This window comes from Moschus berezovskii, chromosome 12, assembly GCF_049115385.1.
Source record: "Moschus berezovskii isolate FMDL1 chromosome 12, NW_MosBer_1.0, whole genome shotgun sequence".
Lineage (NCBI taxonomy): Eukaryota > Metazoa > Chordata > Mammalia > Artiodactyla > Moschidae > Moschus > Moschus berezovskii.
In genome coordinates, this window is record NC_142471.1 from 5219072 (window position 1) to 5246406 (window position 27335).

Below are 27335 nucleotides of genomic sequence, written 5' to 3' on the forward strand. Positions count from 1 at the left end.
TAATTCAGGGGACATGGGTTCTATCCCTGACTGGGAAACTAAGATCCCACATGCCTCAGGGCAACTAAGCCCGAGGGCGGCAAATACTGAGCCTGCATGCTGCAACCAGAGAGTCCGTGTGCCTCAGTGAAAGATCCCGAGCGCTCAGCTAAGACCTGATGCAGCCAAATCAATCAATTGATTAATTAATTAAAAAAAAATCAGGTGGGATTTTTTTCTTCGTGCTATCATACAACACCTTTAGGAAACACACTGGCTTTGTGAGAATTCACACTGTCCTTGACCTTAGTTATTTACAGGATCTATACTCACACCATGGGCTTCTTTGGTGGCTCAGATGGTAAAGAACCTGCCCGCAATGCAGGAGACCTGAGTTCAATCCCTGGGTTGGGAAGACTCCCTGGAGAAGGGCATGGCAACCCACTCCAGAATTCTTGCCTGGGGAATCCCATGGGCAGAGCAGCCTGGAAGACTGCAGTCCATGGGTCACAAAAGAGTCAGACAGGACTGAAGCGATTGAGCAGGCATACTCACACCATCAGTAGCACACAACCCTGATTTTTCTATTGCAGACAACTTTTTGAATATAAAAGCTAGGAATAGAGATCTGTTTTAAAGTTACATGAGAATATCAAGGAAAGAGAGGACTTTTTAAGGCAAACATAAATGCCAACATTTAAAGAGTTTTACAACGATGTTTCTCAATTATTCTGTTTGAGATCTGTTTCTACTGGGGAAAAAATACATCAGCTTAGTCCACGCCCCAGACACCCAAAGCTGCCACCAGATACCACCTTACCCCTGACATTCAGCCACTTCAGGCTCCTCAGGGGGTGGGCTGTCTTCCGATTTCTTCCAGCCGATGATGTATTTGTTCACTGCCCCCTGCCTGTGGTAGGGCTTGGACATGGACGCTGGGGCCTGTTGACCACTGCCATGAGACACGATGTAGACTTTGGACGTATCCAGAGACCCGCTACTTTTCGAACAGTGAGCCGAGGGGCTTCCTGAATGGTGTGAGCCACTGGGGAAACAAACAGACAGAAGCTGTGATTCGATCGGATCTCAGCAGTGTGGGCACGTTACCAACCTTGGAGCCACCATGCTTGACTCCTGTCCTCTGCGAGCAAAACTGGGCAGACGTGGCCGTCTCTCTGCTGAGCCTTTCTTCCCACAGACTGAGGATGTTCACGTGCAAGGCTATACGCCTGTGGCCAGAAGGATGTTCAAGCACAACTAGGGGAAATCTAAAAGAAAAATGTGCGCCACACCGATGCCTCCAAAGAAAAGAAACTCAAATGGTAAATAAACATAAGAGAAGGGGCTCAATCCAGGGAAACACCCGTGCAAACCACAGCAGAGTATCAGGCATGTTCTCCAGATTGGCAAACATGGGAAGGTCTGATGATGAGTGCCCAGTGTTCACCAGGATGTGGGGCAGTGACTCCTCCCACCGCTGGTGGGCACGAGAGTGTGCAGAGAGTTTGGAAAGCAGTCTAGGCATCACCTGCAAAGGGAGGCAGCTGCACAGCCCATGAGCCAGCAATTCTACTCCTAGGCGCACACCCGAGCCAAACCTCTGCATGGGGGCAGTTGGGAACAGGCGACAGGAATGCTGACAGAGGCGCTGATTCTAACGGCGCCCCACGGAGGCATTGGCAGTGAACGGAGGGCCAACGAGCAAACGTGCGGGAGGAAAAGAAAACCTCCAGGAAACACCAGGAAGGCGTGAGCAGAGGCTGCGGACAACTGGGGGAACTGCCCAAACCAAGTGGAAAAAGGAGCAGGTCACAGCATCAAGCACGACTCCATTTTCAAAGCGAGTGCACAAACAGGTGAAACTGAAGGATATGCTGTTCGGGAATGGGTGAATCCTCACTGAAACGCAGAGAAAGCGAGGGGGACAGTCAGCGCCAAAGCCAGGGCAGGGGCTGCCTTGAGGGGAAGAGAGGGGCTTATGACTGGACAATACACGGGGACCCTGACACACACAGTCGATTCCTCAATCCAGTGTGGGTAGATGGATGCTTGCTGTATTACTGTGTGATACGAAATAATATTCAAGACAAAATCCCTGAAAACAACTTAAAGGTCAGCTGAAGCCAGAAGGACTAATGACTCCCATGGGCTATATGACCATCCCTAGAAATATAAAAACCTAATTTTTTTTTTAATTTAGGAAAATCAAGATTCTAATGTTTTATGAAAAATAAGAATAGAGATCAGGAATTATTTTACGAAGTCATAAATGTTTCAGTTACAGTTCTAACATCAGAGTTTAGGAAGGCAGGTGAGCATCGCTTTCAGAAACCCTGACACACAGGTGTGCCTCAAGGATTCTAGAGCCAGACTGCTGTCCCTAAGCAGGCACAGCAGGGAGACCCTGGACAAGTTTACTAAGCTCAGCTTCTGATCTGTAAAACGCATACAAGGGCTGTCCAGTGGCTAAGACTTCACCTTCCAATGCAGGGGGTGTGGGTCGATCCCTGGTTGGGGTGCTAAGATCTCACACGTCTTGGGGCCAAGAAAACAAAACATAAGATAGAAGCAATATTGTAACAAATTCAATAACAACTTTTAAAATGGTCCACATCAAAAAAATTAAAACTTTAAAAGCAAAACAAACAAAAAACCTGATAAATACTCTCCACCTCAGAGAACTGCTCCGAAGATTTTTCTGAATATTAGCAAAGTAAACGCCGTTAATTTGCTTTTTAGAGTGATGCATCAAAGAATTAAGTTCTTGCCATTTGGAGAATTTACTACAGGGTTCCTCACATGATAAGCTCCTAGATAAAATAAAGTCTTATTCTGAAATCAAACCTGTATACAAAGCAAGCATCATTCAATGGGGGAAGCTAAAAAAAAAGTCTAATATTAAAAATGATTTTGAAATGGACTTTTATAAAGGCTCTGAAGGTAAAACAAAACACAATAAAATAACCCATCTTTGGGTCTTTGTATGTTGGAGACATGGTGCATTTGAAAAATGATCACACAAAACAAAACAAAACACTGGATCAGTTTGCTCCTCTGAGTCCCTTGGTTCCCGGTGATGAGTCTGGTGTCCCTCAGTAGGATGGCGGGCCCGGTGCTGCGGTCGCTCAGTCGTGTCCAACAGTTGTGGCCCCATGGATTACAGTCTGCCAGGCTCCTCCGTCCATGGGATTCTCCAGGCAAGAATACTGGAGTGGGTTGCCATTTCCTCCTCCAGGGGATCTTCCAGAACCCAGGAATTGAACCCAGGTCTCCTGCGCTGCAGGCAGATTCTTCACCACCTGAGCTACAAGGGAAGCCCCTAGTAGGGTGGAGGCTCCCTCAATTTGGGGTCCAGGTCCGTACCCTGGGAAAGATGCGGTACTGCCGTCCCCTGACCCAAGGTAACCTAAGCAACAGGCAAGGAGATAAACAGGCAGTAAGAGGCGGTACTATTATGATGAGCTCTCTCCACTTCCTGGGTGCACACCAGTTAGTAACCCCCCAGCAGGAAAACTCCCTCTGTTGGCAATGGGCTCTGAAGGCCTGGATATCTTTCTGCTAAGCTGCTTATTTTGAAAAACTCCAGATCTACAGAAACGGTATAAAGACAGGAGATATCCCATCATCGAGATGTAAAAGTTGTTACTCTCTGACTACAGCTGCATCATTTTTCTCTGAACCATCTAGAAGTAGCTGCAAACTTTATGACATCATACTTTTGTATTTCCATATATCAGTTCAGTTCAGTCGCTCAGTCGTGTCCGACTCTCCGCGACCCCATGAATCACAGCACGCCAGGCCTCCCTGTCCATCACCAACTCCCGGAGTTCACTCAAACTCATGTCCACAGAGTCGGTGATGCCATCCAGCCATCTCATTCTCCGTCGTCCCCTTCTCCTCCCGCCCCCAACCTTTCCCAGCATCAGAGTCTTTTCCAGTGAGTCAACTCGTCTCATGAGGTGGCCAAAGTATTGGAGTTTCAGCTTTAGCATCAGTCCCTCCAATGAACATCCAGGATTGATCTCCTTTAGAATGGACTGGTTGGATCTCCTTGCAGTATAAGGGACTCTCAAGAGTCTTCTCCAACACCACAGTTCAAAAGCATCGATTCTTCGGCGATCAGCTTTCTTCACAGTCCAACTCTCACATCCATACATGACCACGGGAAAAACGATTGCCTTGACTAGACGGACCTTGGTCGGCAAAGTAATGTCTCTGCTTTTTAATATACTATCAAGGTTGGTCATAACTTTCCTTCCAAGGAGCAAGCATCTTTTAATTTCATGGCTGCAATCAGCATCTGCAGTGATTTTGGAGCCCAAAAAAACAAAGTCTGACACTGTTTCCACTGTTTTTCCATCTATTTCCCATGAAGTGATGGGACCAGATGCCATGATCTTTGTTTTCTGAATGTTGAGCTTCAAGCCAACCTTTTCACTCTCCTCTTTCACTTTCATCAAGAGGCTTTTGAGTTCCTCTTCACTTTCTGCCATAAGGGTAGTGTCATCTGCATATCTGAGGTTATTGATATTTCTCCCAGCAATCTTGATTCCAGCTTGTGCTTCTTCCAGCCCAGCGTTCCTCATGATGCACTCTGCATATAAGTTAAATAAGCAAGGTGACAATATACAACCTTGACGCACTCCTTTTCCTATTTGGAACCAGTCTGTTGTTCCATGACCGGTTCTAACTGTTGCTTCCTGACCTGCATACAGGTTTCTCAAGAGGCAGGTCAGGTGGTCTGGGATTCCCATCTCTTTCAGAATGTTCCACAGTTTATTGTGATCCACACAGTCAAAGGCTTTGGCATAGTCAATGAAGCAGAAATAGATGTTTTTCTGAAACTCTCTTGCTTTCTCCATGATCCAGCGGATGTTGGCAATTTGATCTCTGGTGCCTCTGCCTTTTCTAAAACCTGCTTGAACATCTGGGAGTTCACGGTTTACATACTGCTGAAGCCTGGCTTGGAGAATTTTGAGCATGACTTTACTAGCGTGTGAGATGAGTGCAATTGTGCGGTAGTTTGAGCATTCTTTGGCATTGCCTTTCTTTGGGATTGGAATGAAGACTGACCTTTTCCAGTCCTGTGGCCACTGCTGAGTTTTCCAAATCTGCTGGCATATTGAGTGCAGCACTTTCACAGCATCATCTTTCAAGACTTGAAATAGCTCAACTGGAATTCCATCACCACCACTAGCTTTGTTCGTAGTGATGCTTTCTAAGGCCCACTTAACTTCACATTCCAAGATGTCTGGATATATTTCCTAATAATAAAGACACTCTCTCACAGAGGACCAATGTGATAATCACAAGTCAGGCATTAATGCAATATTACCTAAAACCCACTCCATAGTCTGATTTCTCAGCTGTCCAACAATGCTTATGGCTTCAGTTTCCCCATTCAGAACCCAGGGAAGGACTGTGCATTGCCTTTAGCTATCATGCATTTCAAAGCCTTTGATTATCCGTGAGATATTTTAGAGCTAAAGTCTAGGGTATCCACCCATGCATGTGTCCTAAGTCGCTTCAATCATCTCCGACTCTTGGTGACCTTATGGACTGCAGCCAGCCAGGCTCCTTTGTCCATGGGGACCCTCCAGGCAAGAATACTGGAGTGGGTTTCCATTCCCTCCTGCAGGGATCGTCCAGACCCAGGGACTGAACCCGTGTCTCTTCTGTCTCCTGCACTGGCAAGTGTGTTCTGTCCCCAGATGGCACCTGGGGAGCCCAGGGCATCCCTAGTCTAATATAATTAATACGATGCACTCAAATTTATCTTCTGAAATCACCAAATGGAATGTTTTTGGAGAATGTATTGTGAATAACAATAGTATGGTCCAAGCCCGATGTGTTTTTCCATTTGTTTATAAAATAGATTTTCCTCACTTAGGCTTGATTAAAAATGTCTTTTACCCCAATAGTAAGAAATTTTAAAGTTAAACTCTAAGAACAAATGTATTGAATCCATTTGACAAGCAATATGGCAAAAACCCTGTGTTTAGCAGCAGCAGCATCATTTTTCTCTGAAGCTGGTAAACATCCTTGACTATCAGCAATAAAATTTTGGGGAACCTTTTCCTTCTAGACTCAAGTTATTATTTTAGAGTTTCATTTCCAACTTCCCATCCTTTGTACTAAGAGTGTGATGACATGAGTAAGGGTAACAACAGATAATCACATGAGCCATTTACAGGAGAATACAGAACATGGGTTTTTTTGTCTTGTTTTTTTGGCAGTTGATTTATTTCACTTTGCAAAAGCTTGGTTAGGCTCATATGAATACAGCTTTGTATTCTGAGCTCTTATCTAAGTGCCCTGCCTTTGCAGGAAAAAAAAACAAACCAACCCAAACGGGTTTGCGGAATTAAAAGCCCAGCGCAGCAGGAGAGAACAGGCTGGGAATATGCTGGTGCTGCTTAATGGGTGGTGATTCCTGCACACCCACCCCTGCACCCGTTCCCCCTCACAGCAGTGCGGCTTGTCTTTACGAGTTGTAAGTCCCTCTTCCCTGTTCTCGGTACAATCCCAGAAAAATACCGTATTCACAGCTCACACTTGCTTTATTCCTGGATGGCTGTTGGGAGCATGCGCGTGTGTGGCGGGGCTGGTGGGGATGGTAGTGGTCGTTGGTGAGGAAACACCAGAATCAGAGTGTGCAGGGTGCTCCGTACACAGGTCTGGGCTCCTGAACCTGGGAACAGCCAACCTCTGCACCTCCGATTTCCCTAGGCTATCCAGGCACTGGTTTACTAACTCAATCAACAAGGGCTCATCAACAGTCTTCTTAGACTTCCTTCCTGCATTCAACCAACACTGCGGTGCCTAGCACGTTTAAGAGCCTGTGCTAAGTGCTGCGGGTACAAGTGAAGGAGACGGGTCCAGGCTTTTTAGTGAAGGGAAGACTGCAGCCGGGGTGGGGGGCGGTGTGGACGGGACAGCATAAGCTGTGAGCACAGACCACCTCATCGTGGGATGAAAATATCTCCTGCCACGTCGGTGGGCAAGAAACGTCACAGCCATCAGGGTTTCTGGCCTCTAAGGGTGAACGAGGGCTCCCCAAACAACAAAAGGATTGTCACAAGCGGAAAGCAGAGAGTCACCCAGGGCGGGAGTGCTGAGAAGCAGCTGAGACATGATGAGATAGAGTGTGCGGGCTGGGGGTGACTAGCCAGGATGCTCAGTGCCGATGCCGGCCCCTAAGAGCCTCTTCTCCTCTTTCCCTCCCTGGACCACTCCAGGTCACAACTGAGACCCTGGGCAGTGGGCCTCAGCTCTGAGCTGACACACAAGCAGATGAGGACAGCACACAGCCGGTGACACTCATCATCACGGAGAACAGGTGCCTCAGGCTGGGCCTTCCTGGATCTGCCAAGTCTCAGCACGGCTGCGGTAGCTAGGTCCGTTATGTGCTAATGAGCCAAGTTCCTTTTGCCTCGACACACCAATATTTCAAATCTTATTTTAAACATAAAATATTAATATAGATAGTACTCAAAAATACTTTAAAACATTTTAAAAATCCTTTTAAAAATTTAAAACTAAAAAATTAGAATATTTAAAATCTTATTTTCTCTAGCCTTTCTGCAGGGGACAGACAGGAGGAAGTACTCAAAAGATTTAATTTACAGACAAATTCCACATGAACAAAAGCCTGTAACTGAAGTTGAGATGTGGCTTTACAGTCACTGTCCACTAAGACTGGCATGAAAAAGACTTCTGGTGACAAAGAAGACCCTCACTCAGCCCAGGCCCCTCCACAACGGCTGTGCACATGCTCGGCGCACAGCAGGCGCAGGGAAGGAGAGACAGCGGCCAGAGACGCAGTCCAGTGCCTCCCAGGGCTTTCCACCCGTCTGGCCCATCACAGTAACGGATGCTTAAGGTACCCCAGAAAAGCTCCTATTGACATCCCGACTCCACTCAGAAGTGAAGGTGCTCTGAAAGCAGTTTGCACAGAAATTTTCCTCAACAGTAATGCATAATTCTGTTTGTGATGCAATCTACAGTTGTCCAGCAAGGCTATCAGAAAACCAGCTGCTTGACAAATCTTCTACACTTTGAGCAAACGTTAGAAGGTTACAAAATGATCATCTGTGCTACTAAGACACAGGTGATGATGTTAGTGACAGGAAAAGCAGGAAGGCAGTAGCGAGCAGGTATGTGTGTACAGGCATCTCCGTGCTTTCAATTTATGTAAAAAAAAATCAATTTATGTTAATTTCCAGGACTAAGAAGTCTAAAACTTTTTTCAAACAAGATGAGACATATCCCATGATATCAACCATGAAAATCAAGGCACTGCTGATGAGGTCTCTGCCTCAACTAAGAGGACGGCCGACACAATTCACGTGTCTGCTGTCGTGGTCACAGCGAGCCTCGCTATGGCCCATCGGTTCATCCCTCCAGGTGCAGCAGAGACCACGTGAGGATGAGCAGCAGGTGGAGTGAAGGGCAGGGCCAAGGAGCACAGAGGCCCGCGTGTTGAACCCCATGCCGGCTGTGAGCATCGTCACCGGCCATGACCAGGGATGCCTGGAGGGACAGTCCTATCACTGTTCATCTGGCTACCCTCCAGCAGCTGGAAGAGTTCTGGGGGAAAGTTAGATGATGACTCAGAGCTGAAGGAGGGAAGGCCTTGCAGACAAGAAGGAGAATGACAGGGGTCATTGGTGTGCAGGAAATTCTAGCCACGGCCAAACCTATATCAATGCAGTTCTTTGCTTAGTCTTTGAAGGGAGGAATCACCAGTGCTGCGTTTTAAAGTCACTGTACACATCTGTCATGTGGGAATTGAAAGGTACTCATTAAAATATATTAAACATCTACAGTTAGAATGTAATTCCTTTAAATGCAACTAGTCATTATATTGAAAAAGAAAGTGGACCATCCGTCTGAACACATTTCCAGCACACAGCTGTGTAAGGGGGCCTGTGGAACAGGAGAACGGGGCACAGGCTTTCAGGCGGACAACACAGAGACCACCCCTTGTTACTGTCCGTCATCACCTGAGTACCGTTCAGCTGTTACCACACCTCCCGAAAATCTGGGACAACAAACTGAACTTTTCACTTTTTGGAGCGCACATGAGATCCTAGTTTCCTGACCAGGGGTCGAACCCATGCCTGCTGCAGTGGGAGCATGGAGTCTTAACCACTGAACCACCAGGGAAGTCCCAGGGACAACAAATTGAACTGACAGAGAAACATGAGTGGCCTGATGACAGCCATGAGCATCGCTGTTTCATTTTCTCTCAAATTTAAAGAGAAAGGAAGATGTAATCACAAACTTGTTCACGTGCATATTTCAAATGAGACTCTGGACATAAGCCCTCCATCTGAAGTCAGGCAGTGTGGCCCACAGGTGAGAATGATCTCAGGTGCCTTCTGGTCCTATTTCAGGCCCCTGCCCCCACCCCAGCAGCAGATGATGGTGCCCGGGGTGCCCCGAGTAGCTGCCGGTCACAGCGTGGGGAGGTCCTTACCTGGAGTGGGATGAAATCTCGCTGAGGTCGCCCAGGCTGCCGTCGGCAGCCCCACTGGTGGAGATGCCAGGTGCGTAGCCATGGACCGCGTACACCTTGGCCTGCTCGTCGTCGGGCCCTGGGATGTCGGAGTCGGCCCACTGCTCTGCCCGCCCGTGGACCAGCGACCGGCTGCCCGCCAGGTGCACGGGGCCCAGGACTGCAGCGGGCATGCACGGGGCCGTGTCGATGCCACTGTCCGTGGAGGCCCCCTTGATGTACGTCAGCCCCAGCAACTCGGGATCCATGAGGTCCCCAGACCCAAAGTGCTTGTCGTCGCTGTTGCTGGAGGTGTTGCTGGAGAGCGTGTTGCTGCTGGAGTGGCTGGAGCAGCTTTTATCTCCGATCTTGAGAAGAGAGAAACGGGGAGGCTTCAGACAAACCCCACACTGCTTCTACACGAAGGTGATTATTCTCCCCAGACTCACAAAGCTACAGACCTGATGATTTCACCCAAACCCTTTCTACTCGCTTGTCAGCAGGAAGCAAGGCAAGAATTTACTTTTCAAAAACATCCTGGTTTCATGCAAAAGTCCCTGAGTCATAATTCCTCCCATCATTCATCTTAAGTTAAATGGGTATCTTTTCAAGTCTTTGTTCAATTATCTGTACATGAACACAAAAGTATTGCCACACTGTCACTAATCGGAAAGTAGTTAACGAAGGTTCTAGAAGCTGGGGAGGTACATGGGGAATTAAGAGCCTTTCTTCAGAGAATGCTCATGTGACAAGGGCCAGGGCCAGGGCCAGTCCTGGGTGTGGGGCAGAAGACCCAGGTTTGAATCACAGTGCGGGGGGGGCCTTGGCCAGTCCCTCAGCTCCTCTCTGTGCTTAGTATACTGAGCACAGGGATTGCTGTGCAGACCCAACCAGCTCACGTGTGCAGAAGCACCATGTAAGCATGAGCCACCCTCCCTGGCCCCCAGAGCCCCAGTCAGGGGAGACCTGGGGATGATTAGATGTGGTGCTCCTGGGGGTGCACTGAGGTCCCTGGGAGATGAAGCCAAGAGAGCAGACTAAATGTCCCATCTGATGACATCCTAGTATAGACACGACCCCTCCTCTCAGCCTAGACGGTCAGCCAAGGGCTGTGGAGTCATGAGACCCAGCCACCTGTGATTTTTAAGTGGTTTGGCCCTTTCTTCCTTCCGTCCCTCTCTTCCTCCCTCTTTCCCTCCACCCTATCAGATCCTTAAGCAAATCCCGATGCCCTTTGTAATCACAAGTGGATCTTCTCAAGTTCACCCCCCCTCCACTCTCCCCGTGCTGGGACCATCAGCTGACTCCATGAGGCCGGCTCAAGTCAAGGTTAGGATACAGCTGAGAGATGGAGGCCACATGTTTGCAGGTAACAGCTCTGAGGCTGGCCAATGACACATGGAGGAGGAGAAGAAAAGGAACAACTCGGGTCAGGACCTGATAAGATGTCTGCAAATTTTGAAAAATGAGCTTCATCTGGCAACAACTAAAACTCCTGTTTGCACATTTAACTGGTAGTTTCATTTCACTGAGCTACAGTCACCTACATGGCCCCTTTTCATGTCTGCACAAAATAAACAGAACCACATGGGCACTGTGGGACCACGGGAAGCCTGTCAGTTGGCTGCTGCTGGTGTCCCTGCGCGCCATCTGCAGCCGCTCCCTGAGCGGCCAGCACCAGGCTGAGCATCACCCACCACACACCCTGCTGCACAGGTTCTGCTTCTGTATTTGGTCCACACCAAATACAGGATAATAGTCAACAGATTAAAACTACCAAGGATCAAAGGCTGAGCTTACAATCCCGGCTTTGCCAATAATTTACTGGATGACTTTTCTTTGTATTTCTTTATAAAATGAGAGAGAGAAAAAGAAATCTTTTTTTTTTTCTTCTTTTTAACTTCACTTAATACCCTTATGAGATAAATGATGCCACTGAGAATCCCTGGAAACAATGTTAATACATCACGAGTGCTCAGATGAACCAAAGCGTTAGTTCATGATGATAGGACTCACGTGAGAAAGCTTATTGGGAGAATCCTTGCAACCTCCATCTTTCTGCAGGCCTCTTTCTTTATAGGAGCTCAGGACTTTGGAAGGAGGGCCATGCCATTTGGTTTCTGTCACACACAGAGAGAAGCCTTAAAGATCTAACTTCTAGTGTTAACAAAGGAGCAGAGAAACTCAGGGGCCAAACACATGGCTCAGTGACCATGATCAGGACTGTGGTTGTAGGACCTTCTGGTCCTACCCATAGAGAGGCCCTCAGAGCAGACAGAACCACCCCGTGACGCTCATGGTCTGTTTCCCAGGCACCCCCAGCTATGAGCACATCCCGGATGACCTTGCACACGGCAGGATGGCGCTGGCCAGGCGTGAATGGGTGAATGAACCAGTGCAGGGGGAGGAAGGGGCAGGACAGAGGCATGCGGAGGGGCGGGGTCCGTGTTACCGGGGTGTCTGCTTCCTTCCATGGTGTCCTCCCGCTCCCTGGCCCCGTCACAGTCCAAAGGCCCGGAGCCCTGGTGCTCCAGCAGCAGGGGCGACTGGCACCTGGAGAGAGCACAGAGCTGAGCTCGCCCGCACACTGTCCCGCCGGTGTCCCCCAGGGCAATCCCAGGGATCCCTAGCAGAGGCTCTCTGCCGCCACAGCCCTGCCCGACAGAGCAGAGTAAAGCATCTGGACCTGGGGGGCTCTCCTGTGACCCCTGGGTCCAAAGAGGCACCTGGATGACACCATTTACAGATAGAGGAGGAGGCCAACACCAGGGGCTGAAAGGACTGTTGGGGTCCCTGATGGACTGAGCATGAGCTCGCTGCATTTGCAGTCACTGTTTCTCTTGGGCCCAGAACACATGTACTGATGCCTCTTTATATCAAATTTTTTAAGGAGAAAGAAAATCAGATCCATTTGCTGCTAGACTACGTCTAGCCGGACTTTTGTTTTATGAAAATCCCCAAATAGGACAATTTACTCTTCCAAAGGAAACTGCAGAAAACTTATTCATGTTACAAAGGGACCCTTTCTTCCAGAATCCCAGTTCTAAAACTGCAGAAAAAGCCAAAACGTGGTTTTTCCACTGACATAAAGCCTCCCCCACCTACTTTAAAAACGCAACTCAAAGGAGAAAGATTTCTTTAGGTACAACTTTTTTGTTATTGTTTTTCAGTTTCTAAGTTATATTCAATTCTTTGTGACCCCATAGACTGCAGCACACCAGGCTCCCCTGTCCTTCACTATCTCCCAGAGTTTGCTCAAATTCACGTCCATTGAATCTGTGATGCTATCTAACCATCTCAAAAATTAAAAAAAGAAAAAGTACAACTTTTAAGAACCCATCCGGCATCTAAGGTACGGAATGCATGTAACTCAGACTATAAATCTCTACTTCTCAGCCCAAACTAGGAGAGAGGGTGCTGGAGAGGGTTTCCCTGGGCACATGTGAGAGGACGAATGGAAGCGTCTCTTATCTGGTGCAAGCCCCCCCGGCCGCCTGGCGGTCCATCATCTCAGCAGTGCAGCCAGCTCCTTCAAGCGGCAGAGGCGACACTGGCTTGCAACAATGCACAGAAACACTGCTGCGGGGGGCAATGCCTGCATTTCCCTGCAAAAATACAGCCACATCCCTGGGGGGGGGGCCCTCCTCTTCCCAAGAGTGTACAGCTATTTCCTTGAGTTACTGCGTCCGTCCATCCTGGGTCCTGTCCACAGGTGCCCTCAGGCCCCTGGGCACCGTGCACACACAACAAGGGACGGCCCTGCAGCCAGCTTCCACTTGCTCGAGGAAATGTGTCACATGCTAAATCTGCCTCCTCAGACTCTGGGCTGTGTTTTGGAGAGAAAAACACTTTCAAGAAAGGCTGTGAATTTATTCCTCGTCAGCAATGTAAGTGAAAGGAAACTCCCAAGGGCCATCACCCACAGAGTCTCCAAATCCTTAGTTTTCATGTGCTCAAAAAGACTTTCCCTTATTAAAAAAAAAAGAAAAGAAAACAGACAAGTTCAGAATATAGACAAATGAGTCCACTTTCACAGAAATGATGAGCTACCCAGTCTGGAAGCACTGGTCCTAACAAAGTGCCATCTGAGTCTCTCTGTCCCCCACTGGCCTTGTGGACAGTAAGCACTTCTGAATGTGCCCTGGAGACATGTCCCCCCAGGAGCCCACAGAAGGGGAAAAAGAGTGGTACCCGTCGTATCCAACTTGTGGTCTCCAGGGTCCGCTGCTGCCCGGTCCGGGGTCGCTGGACGATGACTGATTGCTGGGCGAACTTCTGAAAGGTTGACTACAATCAGTAACAGGCACGGAGGTGGGCTGCCAACATCTGGACCTGGCTTGTTTTGACTTACAAATGAGTTCATTTTTCAATGACAAAGAAAAGGGGAAACACACATTGCGATCACGGACAAATAAACTGAGAATTGGTGATGCCATGAGATTTCAGGGGTATTACGGTTGGTAATTTATTACAGGAAGGAGATTTGGCAGGAACAAGGCTTTACCATTTAAAGATTGAAAGCACAGGTAATAATCCAGTTAAACATGGGGGACAGCAATAGAATACACAGAATTATGAAAACATCACTACTACCTGGTCTATGAGACAATGCAAGGGATGTTGTGGTTCTATATTTAAAACTGAGGCAGAGAGAAAACTCTAAACTTGGCAAAACCATTTATTTCTGCACATGTATTGAATGTAATCCTATTTATTTCAGACACACAAAAATGAGTGACACTTGTGAGAACTCATTTGATGAAGACGTGCTTACCAACTTTCCATTTTGCTATTAGAAGTCTTCCGTGAGTGTGCGCGTGCATGCTAAGTTGCTTCAGTTCTGTCCAACTCTTGCCAACCCTATGGACTGGTTCCCCTGTCCAAGGGATTCTCCAGGCAAGAATACTGGAGTGGGTTGCCATGCCCTCCTCCAGGGGATCTTCCCAATCCAGGGACTGAACCCAAGTCTCTTTATGTCTCCTGCACTGGTAGGTGGGTTCTTCAACACTAGCACCATCTGGGCAGCCCAAAAGAATTCCTTATAGTTTACTAAATTACATATTAATAAGGGAGGTTCTATAGACTCCTTCCCTTCCAGATGTCACCCCTTTACACCCAGGCTACCTACTGTATGCATTTCTCTGAATATTATAAACTCAGGAGACCTTTGAGAAGGGAGATCCAGAGCCCAGATGGTTTACTGTCAAGTTAGAGTTACACCATTCCTGCACTCATTTGTAGAAAAGCAGACTGGAGAAGTCAGAGGAAGACCACATGTTTTAATCCTAGTAATTATTATTAACACCTATAGAGACTCACACCTATGGGCCAAGAGTGTTTTAGGCAGTTAACCTCTGTGGATTGATTCAGTCATCATAATGCCCTGTGGAGGCCTCTATTATTGCTAAGTTTACTTTTCAGAGGAGGAAACTGGAGATGGGAGAGGCTGAGTAACAGGACAAGGTGATGACACGTTCAGCGGGCAGCCTGGCTCAGTGTCTGCTTACAACATATGCTCTATTGGATGAAAGCCTAACGAGGAATTTTGAGGAAACTCTTGGTGTCTCCACAGCCCATAAGTTATGTGAAAGTTAAAACAAAGGGAGTAAAAATCAATAGCAGCAACAAATCTATTGTGCTGTTCACTTCAAACTACCTCTCCGTGTCACGTCTCTAAATTCTCAGCAGCTTCTAACGCTACTGAATTTCACTCGTAAACAGGTGCACCCTCTCAGGGAAAAACTTAATTTTAAACTCAACTCCCTCCACTTAAAATGAGAGAGAAAAGCAAAGAGATGCCAATGATCTCAGGACCTCTGAAAATCCTGTGACCATTATGATCAATGATTTTTGTGGCTCTGTATTCTTTATACTCAAAACTGTTCATACTTCTCTAGAGGCTCCTGCAGAATGGTTTCCCAACGTGGTTTGGAGAGTGAGTTGACAGGAGGATTACCGTGGAGAGGTACAGTGGTGGCCCTGCGGGGTGGTGTCCGTGGGGGAGACCTGCATGCCATCAGCACCATCGCTGGCTGGGACCACAAGTGCCTTAGCATTTGGGGCCTGCCCGTCAGCCCTGTGCACACTTGGTCAGAACAAGCTAATTCAGAAATGACTAAGCCACACACAAGTCCCCCAACCATGTGAAGTTCCAAGCCAGGGCTCCACCAGGGTCACCAGCTTACCTGGTACCATCGGGCAGCTTCCGGTCGAAGGAGGTGCTGCGGGGGATGGCGGCCTGGCTCTGTGGGAGCAGGGGCTGGCACTGCAGCCGGTCGGGCGTGCCGGGAACTGGGGAGACCCTGGGCAGGGGTTGCAGGGCGGGCGTGGGCACGCGGTGCCACGTGGTGTTCCTCCGGAAAGGGGTCTTATACTCGCAGGGGGCCCCCTCACTGTCGAGCTTGTACTCCACCATGGGGATCCGGCAGAGCTCCAAACACCCTCTGTGAGCCAAGAAGAGACGGTCAGGGGGGAGCTCAGCTCTGAGCCATCAGCCCGACTCATTCACGACCTTGTACGTGTTTCTCGGGCTCACAGAAGATGGTGCAAGGCCATCCACCCTCAGTGGTAGACCTGGCTGACAGTGACTTTGTGTGTCACCCAGCACAAACCAGGAGGATCTGGTCTCAAGCCTGTGGCTGTGGTTAACCTTGGCTGTCAGGGGTTTCATGCATAGGTTCTGTCTCTCCAAGTAGTTTGCAAACTCCCTGGGCAGATTGGGATTGATCTTTAACCAATCTGCCTACATGGTTATTTGCACTGAAACTGGGTGATAAATAAACATTAATAGATTAAAAACACCTCATATATAATCTGAACAGATACATGAAAGTACAGTCATATAATCAGGAATTTGAGTCACATGTCACTTGTTTCTCCTGAATCTGAGAAAAGTGAAAAACAAATTCAACAAAAAATGTCACAAGTCAAGGAAAAGCCTGAATGCCCAACCTGCTGAAGTCACATTAGTTAGTTACTTAGTTATCACTTATTTACTACTTAGTCAGTCACTTAGTTGCCATGGTCACTCCTTGAACTAGTGTCATGGATCCCCACAAATTATCTCCCATGGGCTCAACTGACCGGTCAGGGATGTAAGACCCTTTAGCCTGAAAAACGTGATCTAAGTCAGATATCCCTCAAGTCACTTGTGCACACATTATTGATACTACTGGCTTGACGAAAGGGACCTGCAAAGCTGACTGGTGTTTGGCCAGGACACAGGAAGGCTAGATGAGGCTCAAACTTGAGTGTCAGGGTACACTGTTCCAATTCAGCATGTGGATGAAGCCGTGCCTCTCCCTAGACATTCTGCAGTCTACAGAAAAGCTTTCTCATATTCACCCTCCAAGAAGTCTGTCAGGGCAATAAGGTGTCACTCTTTAAAGAGGAGAACTGCATCCTCAAGACAGTGGAGTAGAACTTTTCAGAATCATTACACAGAAGCAAAGAGAACAAAAACCAAACTTGATCATCAACAAAGCCTGGAGACGCCAAAACACAGTCCGTAAGGACAGAAGGCAAGTGATGGTATGCCAACCGTGGAGCAGAGAAAGGCACACCCTAGGATGTGCAAAGAGGAAGAGAAGGAGAAGCACGCCCATCCACTTGCACACCTGAGCAGGTGCAGGAACAGGAAGCGTCACGCGCCAGAGAGGGTGGCAGAGAAAGGAAGGAGTGAGCAGTGAGCCCCCGGCCCGCACTGGGCCCCCAGGCAATACCCACCCCCGCCTCCAGGGGGCAGCAGCAATGGGCAAGGGAACACAGCCTGAAAGGAGGAACTCAAGGCCAGCAGGTACCCAGAAGAGCAGAGAAAACAAAAGGTGAAGTAAAAGCCTTGCTGGAAAAGAGATCCCCGAGTCAGTCCTCGTTCCTTCAAACCCAGCTTCAGGATCATCCTGCAAAGAACAGCGATCTTTCTCCACAATAAAGACAAGCAGGTGCAAGCCACCCAATCACCCTGCCATGAGGCTCACCACCCTCAGAGAAGGAGAAGGAACCTGTGAAAGTGTTAGTCACTCAGTCATGTCCAATCTTTGCAACCCCCTAGACAGCAGCCCACCAGGCTCCTCTGTCCATGGAATTCTCCAGGCAAGAATAGTGGAGTGGGTTGCCATTCCCTTCTCCAGAAGATCTTCTCAACCCAGGGATCAAACCCAGGTCTCGTGAATTGCAGGCAGATTCTTTATCACTGAGCCACCAAGGAAGCCCGAAATTTAAAAAGAGGATGACTGAAATTCAAAATAAACAATCCAGTAGGACAGATGGAAGGTAAACAGAGGAGCTTTTCTTTAAAAGCCAGAAAATCCAAGTTTAATCTACAAAGTCTAAATTCACCTAACAGAGAAAGAGGAGAGGAAAAGGTGGGGAGGAAATGATTAACAAATAATACACAAAAATTTCCAGAACTAAAGGGGAAAAAAGGTGTGTCAAGACATATTATGGTAGAATTCAGACTCCTGGGTTAAAGCAGAGATCCTGAGTATCTGGAGGGTAGAAGGCAGGGGAGGGCGCAGGTCCCACACAAAGGCGGGACACTTCATTCTTCACAACAGCAAAATGGGGTAAAAGTTCGAATCTATCAAATCAACAGTACTTGGAGCTTGGGATGGAGACAGAGAAATCAAAAACAGTGTTCTGCTTTTTGGATTGGGAAGCCAAATGAATGGTGGTGCTAGCTACCCTTTGAGAGTAGAAGGGATGCAGTAAAGGAAGCATCATAAAAAGATATGATGTCTGTTGTAGAGAATGAGTAGGGATGATCTCTTTATCAGTAAACTTGACTTCTTATCTTTTAACTCTCCTTCCCCCAAAGCAAAATTCATCTCTTTTACCTAGGCAAGTTTAAATTACTCTGGATTTAATGAATGTGCTCAAATAACTGGACAAATTTGATAAGCTGAGATTTACACTGTGGGGACATGAGTTTGAGTGAACTCCGGGAGTTGGTGATGGACAGGGAGGCCTGGCGTGCTGTGATTCATGGGGTCACAGAGTCGGACACGACTGAGCGACTGAGCTGAACTGAAGCTGAGCTGACATTTTTTAAAATAAAGTGCTAAGATGCTACAATTTTTTGCTCATGGATTTATACTGTTCCCAAGTGTCTTTCTATTTAATTAGATACAACATCCCCTGGGACTACTGATTCATGCATATGGCCAATGACCTAATCAGAAATCATAAAGGTAGGATATTCAGTTCAGTTCAGTCTCTCAGTCGTGTCCGACTCTCCACGACCCCATGAATCACAGCACGCCAGGCCTCCCTGTCCATCACCAACTCCCGGAGTTCACTCAAACTCATGTCCACAGAGTCGGTGATGCCATTCAGCCATCTCATTCTCTGTCGTCCCCTTCTCCTCCCGCCCCCAACCTTTCCTAGCATCAGAGTCTTTTCCTGTGAGTCAACTCGTCCCATGAGGTGGCCAAAGTACTGCAGTTTCAGCTTTAGCATCAGTCCTTCCAATGAACACCCAGGATTGATCTCCTTTAGAATGGACTGGTTGGATCTCCTTGCAGTACAAGGGACTCTCAAGAGTCTTCTCCAGCACCACAGTTCAAAAGCATCAATTCTTCGGCGAACAGCTTTCTTTACAGTCCAACTCTCACATCCATACATGACCACGGGAAAAACCATAGCCTTGACAAGACGGACCTTTGTTGGCAAAGTATTTAGCATACCTGAAAACATCAAGAAAACTGAATCCTGTCTTCCACCCTAACCTATGTTGTAAGCAAGTCACTGGACGTTCAGGTGAACCGCAGGCTTTGGGGTCTCAAAGGCTAAAGCTGCCTGAATCATCTAAGTCAAGGAATCTCTAACAGTGAAAAGTCCTGGAATTGTGCTTTGAATGAAAGGCATGAGAACCTTGAATCTTGGGGAACAAAGGGCACCTTGCATTTCCAGTGGTTGCTTTGTGTTTACAGTTTATTGGGTTTGGTTTAAAAAGAAAGAATGAAAAAAGAAAAGACAGATAGCTGGGTACAGCGTCTTTAATTCATGCTCACAGACTGTAGTCTTTAGTAAGAGGCCGTAATTTAGCTTCAATCTTAGATAAAAAAGTGCTATATAAATGCATAATCATGACTAACATTTGAGAGACCACTGACAAAAACTTGTGCCACATATTAGGTTGAAGAGAGAATGGGGGTTGAATATTTCATTTCCATCCTCCTGCACAAGGTCATATGTAAATGATCTTTTAATACTGAACACGGGCATTCTTTTGCCCTCATGAAAATAAGCTTAAAGAATGACTTTATTTTAAAATCAAAATTAATTCTGCTATGACACTTTTATGGTAACTACTCTCACAAACTAGATATTTGCTTTGTTTACTTCTTATGACCAAGACATCAAATAAATATGACTATAACATATCATCAAACCTAGTCAAACACAGTTCTGTTCCATATGTATGAGGAAATCCTTGCAGGATACATATGGAAATTCAGCCAGTTTTTAGGGAAATGGGAAGAGGTGTAAAATGAAATTACAAATGAGCCTTCAGAGGTGCTCAGGCTGCAGGAGGTACCAGAAACTGCACCTGCCCTTCAGCACACTGCTCTGTCCATCTTATGTGTCTGAGCACAGGATACCAGGCAAGATCCCACTCATCGGAGCACCCGGCACTGGTGAAGGGCACTTGGTACACATTTCTGGCCAGTGAATAAACGATAATTCAAACCCAAACTGACCAAATGCAAAAAAGATCCAAGAAGTCATTTCTGAACACAGTCGTACGGTCATGTCTAACTCTTTGTGAATCCATGGACTGTTGCCCACCAGACTCCTCTGTCCATGGAATTCTCCAGGCAAGAGTACTGAAGTGAGTTGCCATTTCCTTCTCCAGGGGATATTCTTGACCCAGGGATTGAACCAGGGTCTCCTGTATTGCAGGCAGATTCTTTACCAACTAAGCTACTGCTGCTGCTAGGTCGCTTCAGTCGTGTCCGACTCTGTGTGACCCCATAGATGGCAGCCCACCAGGCTCCGCCATCCCTGGGATTCTCCAGGCAAGAACACTGGTGTGGGTTGCCATTTCCTTCTCCAACTAAGCTACTAGGAAAGCCCATTTCTGAACAAGTGAGCTGCTAATCTTGTGTGCAACTGAGCTGCTATTGAAGAAAGGACTTCCATCTTTTGCTTTCCTATATTAGTGGAAAAATCATAGACCTCACTGATAAACGTGCTCCATATCCTTTCAACACACCAAACTGAGTCAGTGGATCTGAACTGCATATCTAGTTTCTGGCACCATTTTCATGGTGTGCCTGCCAAAAGAAGGCACTCAGAGGCATAGATAAGGCTGGGGTATCACTAGCACGTGAGCTCTTACATGACTACATCTTTGCTCCATGACAAATATCATCTACTTATGCTTTTAATTACCATGCCAGGTAGGGATCAAAACAAACTCTGCTCCAGGGATCAAAACAAATTTAATTTTTAACATTGATTGTCCAGAGAATAACTTTTCTGAGTCTCATAATCTCTCCCAGTCATCTGTCCTAGAAGGGAAAACATTCTGCAGACCAAGAGCATAAAAAACAACGTGCTGGTTAAAAAATGTGATGCTACAAAACTATCAGAATAACAAGTGGCTCCCTTACTTGGAGCCCTCAGAGGATCTTAGGTTTGACTGCTTTATTCTGACAAACAACCCCGCTTGTTCCTCTGCACTTGGCATTGTGGACTCCGTGTGACAGCTTACTCCTCTACCAGGGACACTGAGTAACTTCCTTACATCCACACTCTTCCATGTTCTCCCTGCTGCCAGAAGCTGCCTACCCCAGGGGTTCCCACCTGTAAATTTCCAGTCTATAGCTGCTCCCACTTTCCAGCTTCCAGGCTCAGCACCGCAGAGGCTGTGTGCCCTCTGGCCCACAGCCGACAGGCACTCATGATCACTGTCCAGCACTGTAGCATGGACCCAGGACTTCGGGGACAACAAGGAAGGTCGCCAAGATGGTACCATCATCCCTTCCAAGTGATACCTCCGGTTTTCTGGAAGAGGCCCCTCCCTTTACCACTACTAAATGGGTGCTTGAAACCAGAATCACTGCTGGCCAGGCTGTACACTCAGCTCTAAAGGAGCTTCAGCTTGGACCGCCTGACCGCCAAGACTATCACTGTTGGAGCCCAGCCAAGCTGCACAGTTTTCTTTATTCATTATCGGTACAAATGCTCTACAGCAGTCAAACCGTTTTCCACCAAAGGGAGAGAAGTCAGTCCTGTGCTCAAAACCCAGACCTGCCAATACGCAGCTCAGAAGGGGGGAAACTCTTTGGATCCATGTTTTACCTTTTACCAGTGGAACAGTAAGAGCGGAGGATGTGTCAAGATTAAATTATGGAAGTATGCAAGCTTCCCAAAGCGAAAACGTCAAGGAAAGAAATTAGTTTCAAAGTGATAATATGACTTTTTGCTTCCATAAAGAAAGACAATAAAAAACAGCAAAAGGCTCATATACTTTGCTGAAAGTTCTTTCTAGATAATATTTATTTACAGAACTATAGAACGGGGAAGTTTAACTTTATGCAATAATCAGAAGCACAGAAGGTTTTAGAGCTATAAAATTCCCTGTGTACATTCATCGACAGAACAATGAATCATTATTTTGATACTCTGTTCTTTACTCTCATATCAAAGTTGGATGTATGACTTTCAAAAATGAAGAAGCAGGAGAAATCCTAGGGATAATAAATAGGGATAAATACTCTTGAGGCACGACAACAACAACAAACTCCCAAAGAACTGAGAAAGTTTAAAGGAATGAGATGCATTCTTACCAGGAAAAAAAAAAAGTTGAACAAATTGGCATGGTGTGGACTGGGTAAAGCATGGACCCACAGCGCAGCTAAATCACGCAATTACAACTTGCATTTACTCTGAAATTGCCTGTTGGTTTCACTTTGTTGGGAGCATCTCAGTGAACCCTGACCTCAACCCACAAATCTCATGAAGTCTTCCAACATATTGCAATGCAGTCCTTTACTTCTAATTCACGCTTGCCTTGTATGGCACTTTGCAGGTTTCCACCTACACTACACCATTTCAATTTCACAGAAATGTCTGCGGTAGTACAAAGGACATCTACAATTTGCAGAAGGCTCAGAGACTTGGAAAGGTGAGACAGCTTTCACCCTAGAACACGAAAGCTGACTCCTAGCTCAGCACTCTTGCCAACGCACTCACCCATCTCCTTCGGAAACTATCAAAGGACATTTAATGAGCCCGGGTCATGTCAGTTTCCACTAGGAGCTGAAAGAGTCTCTTTGGCAACAAAGGCAGATAGATCCCCTCAAAGAAAATATCTGCTTCTTTTACATTATGCACTTTGTCAAAGAGACCTTATAGCCTTAGGGATTGAAGTAATCACCGATATTTTCATCATTTTAATGTCTGTTATGCTAATAGCCTGCTAATAGCTAAAAGACTCTTTCCAAATTATCCAACAAGGTGACAGGGATAATTGGTGCTCATTCACTTGAATCAGAAACTCCTTCTGTTGCATAAAAAAGTCAAACGCTTCCAATAGGGAGATAACCACAGTGTAACTGACTGTAAAGGTAAGGGCAGTGTCACATCTGAAATAGGTAGGCACTTGATGAAATATTAATTCACTTTTCCACCAACTTCTTTAATTTATAGATAGAAATAGAGAGACCCTGAGACTATAGTAAAAGAGATATCTAAACCAGAAACCCACTTGACCAAGCCGTTTGAATAAAGTCTTTGAATTGACAAGGTATGTGTCTATTACACAGGAAGTGAGGCTGGCTCGCACTGAGTAAGTCATCAGCTTCCTGAGTTTCATTCTCACCAGACCTGGGGTGGAGTGTGTCTTCACCCACTGCACCCCAGACGAAACATAGCATTCAATAAAACCAGTGGGGCCAGTGGGAATTTGCTGTATGATGCAGGGAGCTCAAATCTGGTGCTCTGGGACACACTAGAGGGATAGGATGAGGTGGGAGGTAGGTTCAAAAGGGAGATGACTTTTGAATCTGATTCATGTTGATGTAAGGCAGAAACCAACACAGTATTACAAGGTAATTACCTTCCAATTAAAAATAAATAAATTTTTAAAAATATTAAAAAAAAAAAAAAACAGGGCCAAAAAGTTTTTCATGAAGCCAACCACTTCCTTTTTTTTTCCCCCTTCTGAGAAAGCTTAAGCATTCTATTACAAAGTTCAACAGAAGACTCAATAGCTATGTAATACCTGGTTTCTGATAAATAAATTTCCACGAGAGACTGTATTCACTGGCTGTCCATCACCACTGCTCAGCGTCATTGGCCAAGGATCAGGACAAAATATAAATGGGAAGTATTTTATTTATTTTTGGCCACACTTTGTGGCATTCAGGATCTTAGTCTCTCAGTTAGGGCTCAAACCCACGTTCCCTGCATTGAGAGTGTGGAGTCTTAACCAATGGGTTACCAGGGTGGTCCTGGAAGTATTATACTTTAGAACGCCACACAGACGAAAAGGAGCCCAAGAATGCAAAGATTATGTCTGTTCTTTCCATGTTTAATAGCCCTGGACAAGCTAGTTCAGAGTGAAGGAATGAATGAACAGTAAATAACCCACTTTACTATTTAACCTGCCTGGTATTCATTCTGTAACCCAGTGTTCCTACTTCTAGCAGGGAGCAGATAATCTAAACGGTATATTAGAGGACTGGGCAGAGGACACAAAACAGTGACGGCGCTTCAGGTTACTGTGAGAACCTCTAGTTTCATACTTTTTGTTTTAACAGTTCACATTACAATTCATTACTTTACAGTCCATGAGACAATACCAGGTAGAACTGGTTTCACTTATCCAAATAAATATAAGGAACCTTAATCTAAAACCTGTTGGAGAAGACTCTTGAGAGTCCCTTGGACTGCAAGGAGGTCCAACCAGTCCATTCTAAAGGAGATCAGTCCTGGGTGTTCACTGGAAGGACTGAGGCTGAAGCTGAAGCTCCAATACTTTGGCCACCTCATGCGAAGAGCTGCCTCATTGGAAAAGACTCTGATGCTGGGAGGGATTGGGGGCGGGAGGAGAAGGGGACGACAGAGAATGAGATGGCTGGATGGCATCACTGACTCGATGGACATGAGTTTGAGTGTACTCTGGGAGTTGGTGATGGACAGGGAGGCCTGGCGTGCTGTGATTCATGGGGTCGCAGAGAGTCAGACACGACTGAGCGGCTGGACTGAACTGAACTGAGTCTATAACCTCGCTCTAATCCAGATTTCAACTCAGCACCCACCCACCATCTGTCAGTCGCCTCCCCGTCTGCCGCTCGTCGATGTCTCCGCCTTACACGGCTCATCTATCGACGCCTACCCGTCCACTGCTAACCTGACAAAACGGAGTGTTCCTCCCCACCGCCACTTCTATGCCTCGCTCTGTGCACTTCCGGGAGTTGAACGGTCAAGGTCCTGGTGGCTTCAATTTTACAGAATGATCAGAGAACAAGGATTTAGATTCATGACAACATGAGATAATTTCCACTGTTTTGCATTATACAGAAAAATACATCTTGGACAGTATGTCAACGAAGTATGAAAAATCACACAAAACAGATGCACCACAGCATGGAATTTCATTTCCATTTTTATTGGACATATTTACTAAATCACTCACATTGTATCACAACTCATGCATAATTCTGATGAGCTGTTATTTCCTTTATATCAGCCTTTTAAGTTGATGCACTTTCCTTAAAATGACATTGATAGAATGTCAGTCACCTTTGAAGGCTAAGGACTGAGGCCATGCCCTGCCTTGCAAAACCAAGAAATGCTTAATTAAGCGTCTTGGAAACTCTTCTTCATCTTCGACACAGAGACTGTCTGCTTGGGAAAAGCCCTCATTCCCTTGCAAACCTCATTTCCATTTGAAGAGCACTAGTCCCTAACTGCTCCTGGCCACACATTCCCAGTCGCTATGAAGACTCTCCCAGATCCAGTCGCAGCAGGAGATCAGCTAATAAGCATTCCCAGAGGGAACCTTCCTGCTCCATGCCTGCTGGAACTCCACAAGGAAAATAAAATTGGGCTCTGCCTTCCTTTCAAGCCTGGGGAGAGCTGAGTTATCATCACCCCGAGGCTTGAGAAAAGGACTTCAAAACGTGGGATGCCTTTTGATTCCACATAAATACTTTCCCAACTAAAGACTTCATTTAATCCAGCAGCTTCTGAGTCATAAGCAAATACCTTCTGACCTACAGACATCTAGGAGAGAGTCTATTAAATGACAGGCCTCTCCCACTCCTGATAGAAGCAGATGGGCTCCGGGGAGAACTTCTTCTCCCTGATATTGTGCAGGACAGAAAAAAAAAAAGCTGACAAATGGCAAAAATTAACTGAAGCATTTTTCACTCTATTATTCATGATGTTTATAAAGGCTGAAATATCTTGCAATTCATGAACTTGGCCACTTTAGTAGTCCTTATGGCTCTTAGACTAAAGACAACTTAAAAGGAAAAATTACACACACGTCCATTTAAATTAATATTTTCTTTTGGCCACCTCACTGACAAATAAGAGCTGATTTGTGAAAGATGGCGTCTTTTTTCCATGCCACAAATCAAAAGAGTAGTTTTACCTAAAGGGCCATCTTTATATATTTTGCTGTAGGAATAAAGGTACTAAGTGATATTTCATTTAAGGGGTTTGTACTTTATCAACAAGGATCTATACTGTACAGCACAAGGAACTCTACTCTATAGAGTTCCGTAATAACCTAAACGGGAAAAGAATCTGGATATATGTATATGGATAACTGAATCACTTAGCTGTATACTTGAAACTTAATACAATATTGTATTTAATACATCAACCATAATCCAATATAAAATCAAAATCAAAACGAGTGAAGTATTGCTCATGTCTTCTTTTATACCCTCCTCCAGTTTCATTAATAAAATCTAATAATGCAGAAGGCTGATGTTGCTTAGCTGTGCTGTGCTTAGTTGCTCAGTTGCATCTGACTCTTTGCAACCCCATGGACTGTAACTTGCCAGGCTCCTGTCCTGGCGATTCTCCAGGCAAGTATACTGGAGTGGGCTGCCATGCCCTCCTCCACGGGATCTTTCCAACTCAGGGATTGAACCCAGGTCTCCCACATTGCAGGCAGATTCTTTACCCTCTGAGGCACCAGGGAAGCCCAAACTTGCTTAGGGTGGGGACGAAATGTAAGACATTTCATACTCAGCATGCATGTGTACAAGCTCAGTCACTTTAGTCATGACTGACTCTTTGTGAGCCTATGGGCAGTGGCCTGCCAGGTTCCTCTGTCTATGGAATTCTCCAGGCAAGAATACTGGAGTGTGTGCTGCCATGCCCTTTTCCAGGGGATCTTTCCAACCCAGGGATCGAACTGCATCTTATGTGTTCCCTCCATTACAGGTGGATTCTTTACCACTACTGCCACCTGGGAAGCCCTCATACTCGGCATGAGAGTCTAAAGCAAAGACTTGTCACTTCGAGGATAATTTCCAGTGACGCAAGGCTGCCGGATAATGATGAGTCCTTTTATCAGAGTGTCCAGAGAGTTGCTGGCAAAGAACATGAATCCAAAACTAACAACAATGTAGATCTGCAAATTTACGAATTCAAATTCACAGAAACTTGGAAGCCTGAACTGAAAGCATCTTAAATGATATATGCTAGGCTTAAAAGCTTCCTGACTTGTTGAAATGTGGATGATAAGTGGACCACTTCTGGAGAGTCACTACCAGATAAACAGCTTATTCTTATCCTGGCTAAGGTTAAAAATATAGAAGATAGCTATTTCAGATTAATTAGGAGAAAAATTTGTATCTTCAGGGAATAACATTAAGGAGATTCTGAG

At 46.2% G+C, this 27335-nt stretch overlaps 1 protein-coding gene across 5 annotated transcripts in view; it reads right to left on the reverse strand.

The window, feature by feature from the left end:
- SIPA1L2 (signal induced proliferation associated 1 like 2) overlaps positions 1-27335 on the reverse strand; it is a 256679-nt gene that overhangs the window by 33288 nt on the left and 196056 nt on the right. For 4 of the 5 annotated variants that reach the window (XM_055425802.2, XM_055425805.2, XM_055425800.2 and 1 more), the window contains 6 exons: positions 15664-15921; positions 13670-13753; positions 11931-12031; positions 11495-11598; positions 9461-9846; positions 800-1024 (listed from right to left, as the gene is read on the reverse strand). In XM_055425802.2, the coding sequence (XP_055281777.2) occupies positions 800-1024; positions 9461-9846; positions 11495-11598; positions 11931-12031; positions 13670-13753; positions 15664-15921 (1158 nt within the window). The remainder of the gene's footprint in view (positions 1-799; positions 1025-9460; positions 9847-11494; positions 11599-11930; positions 12032-13669; positions 13754-15663; positions 15922-27335) is intronic. The other variant, XM_055425803.2, reaches the window with a different exon arrangement.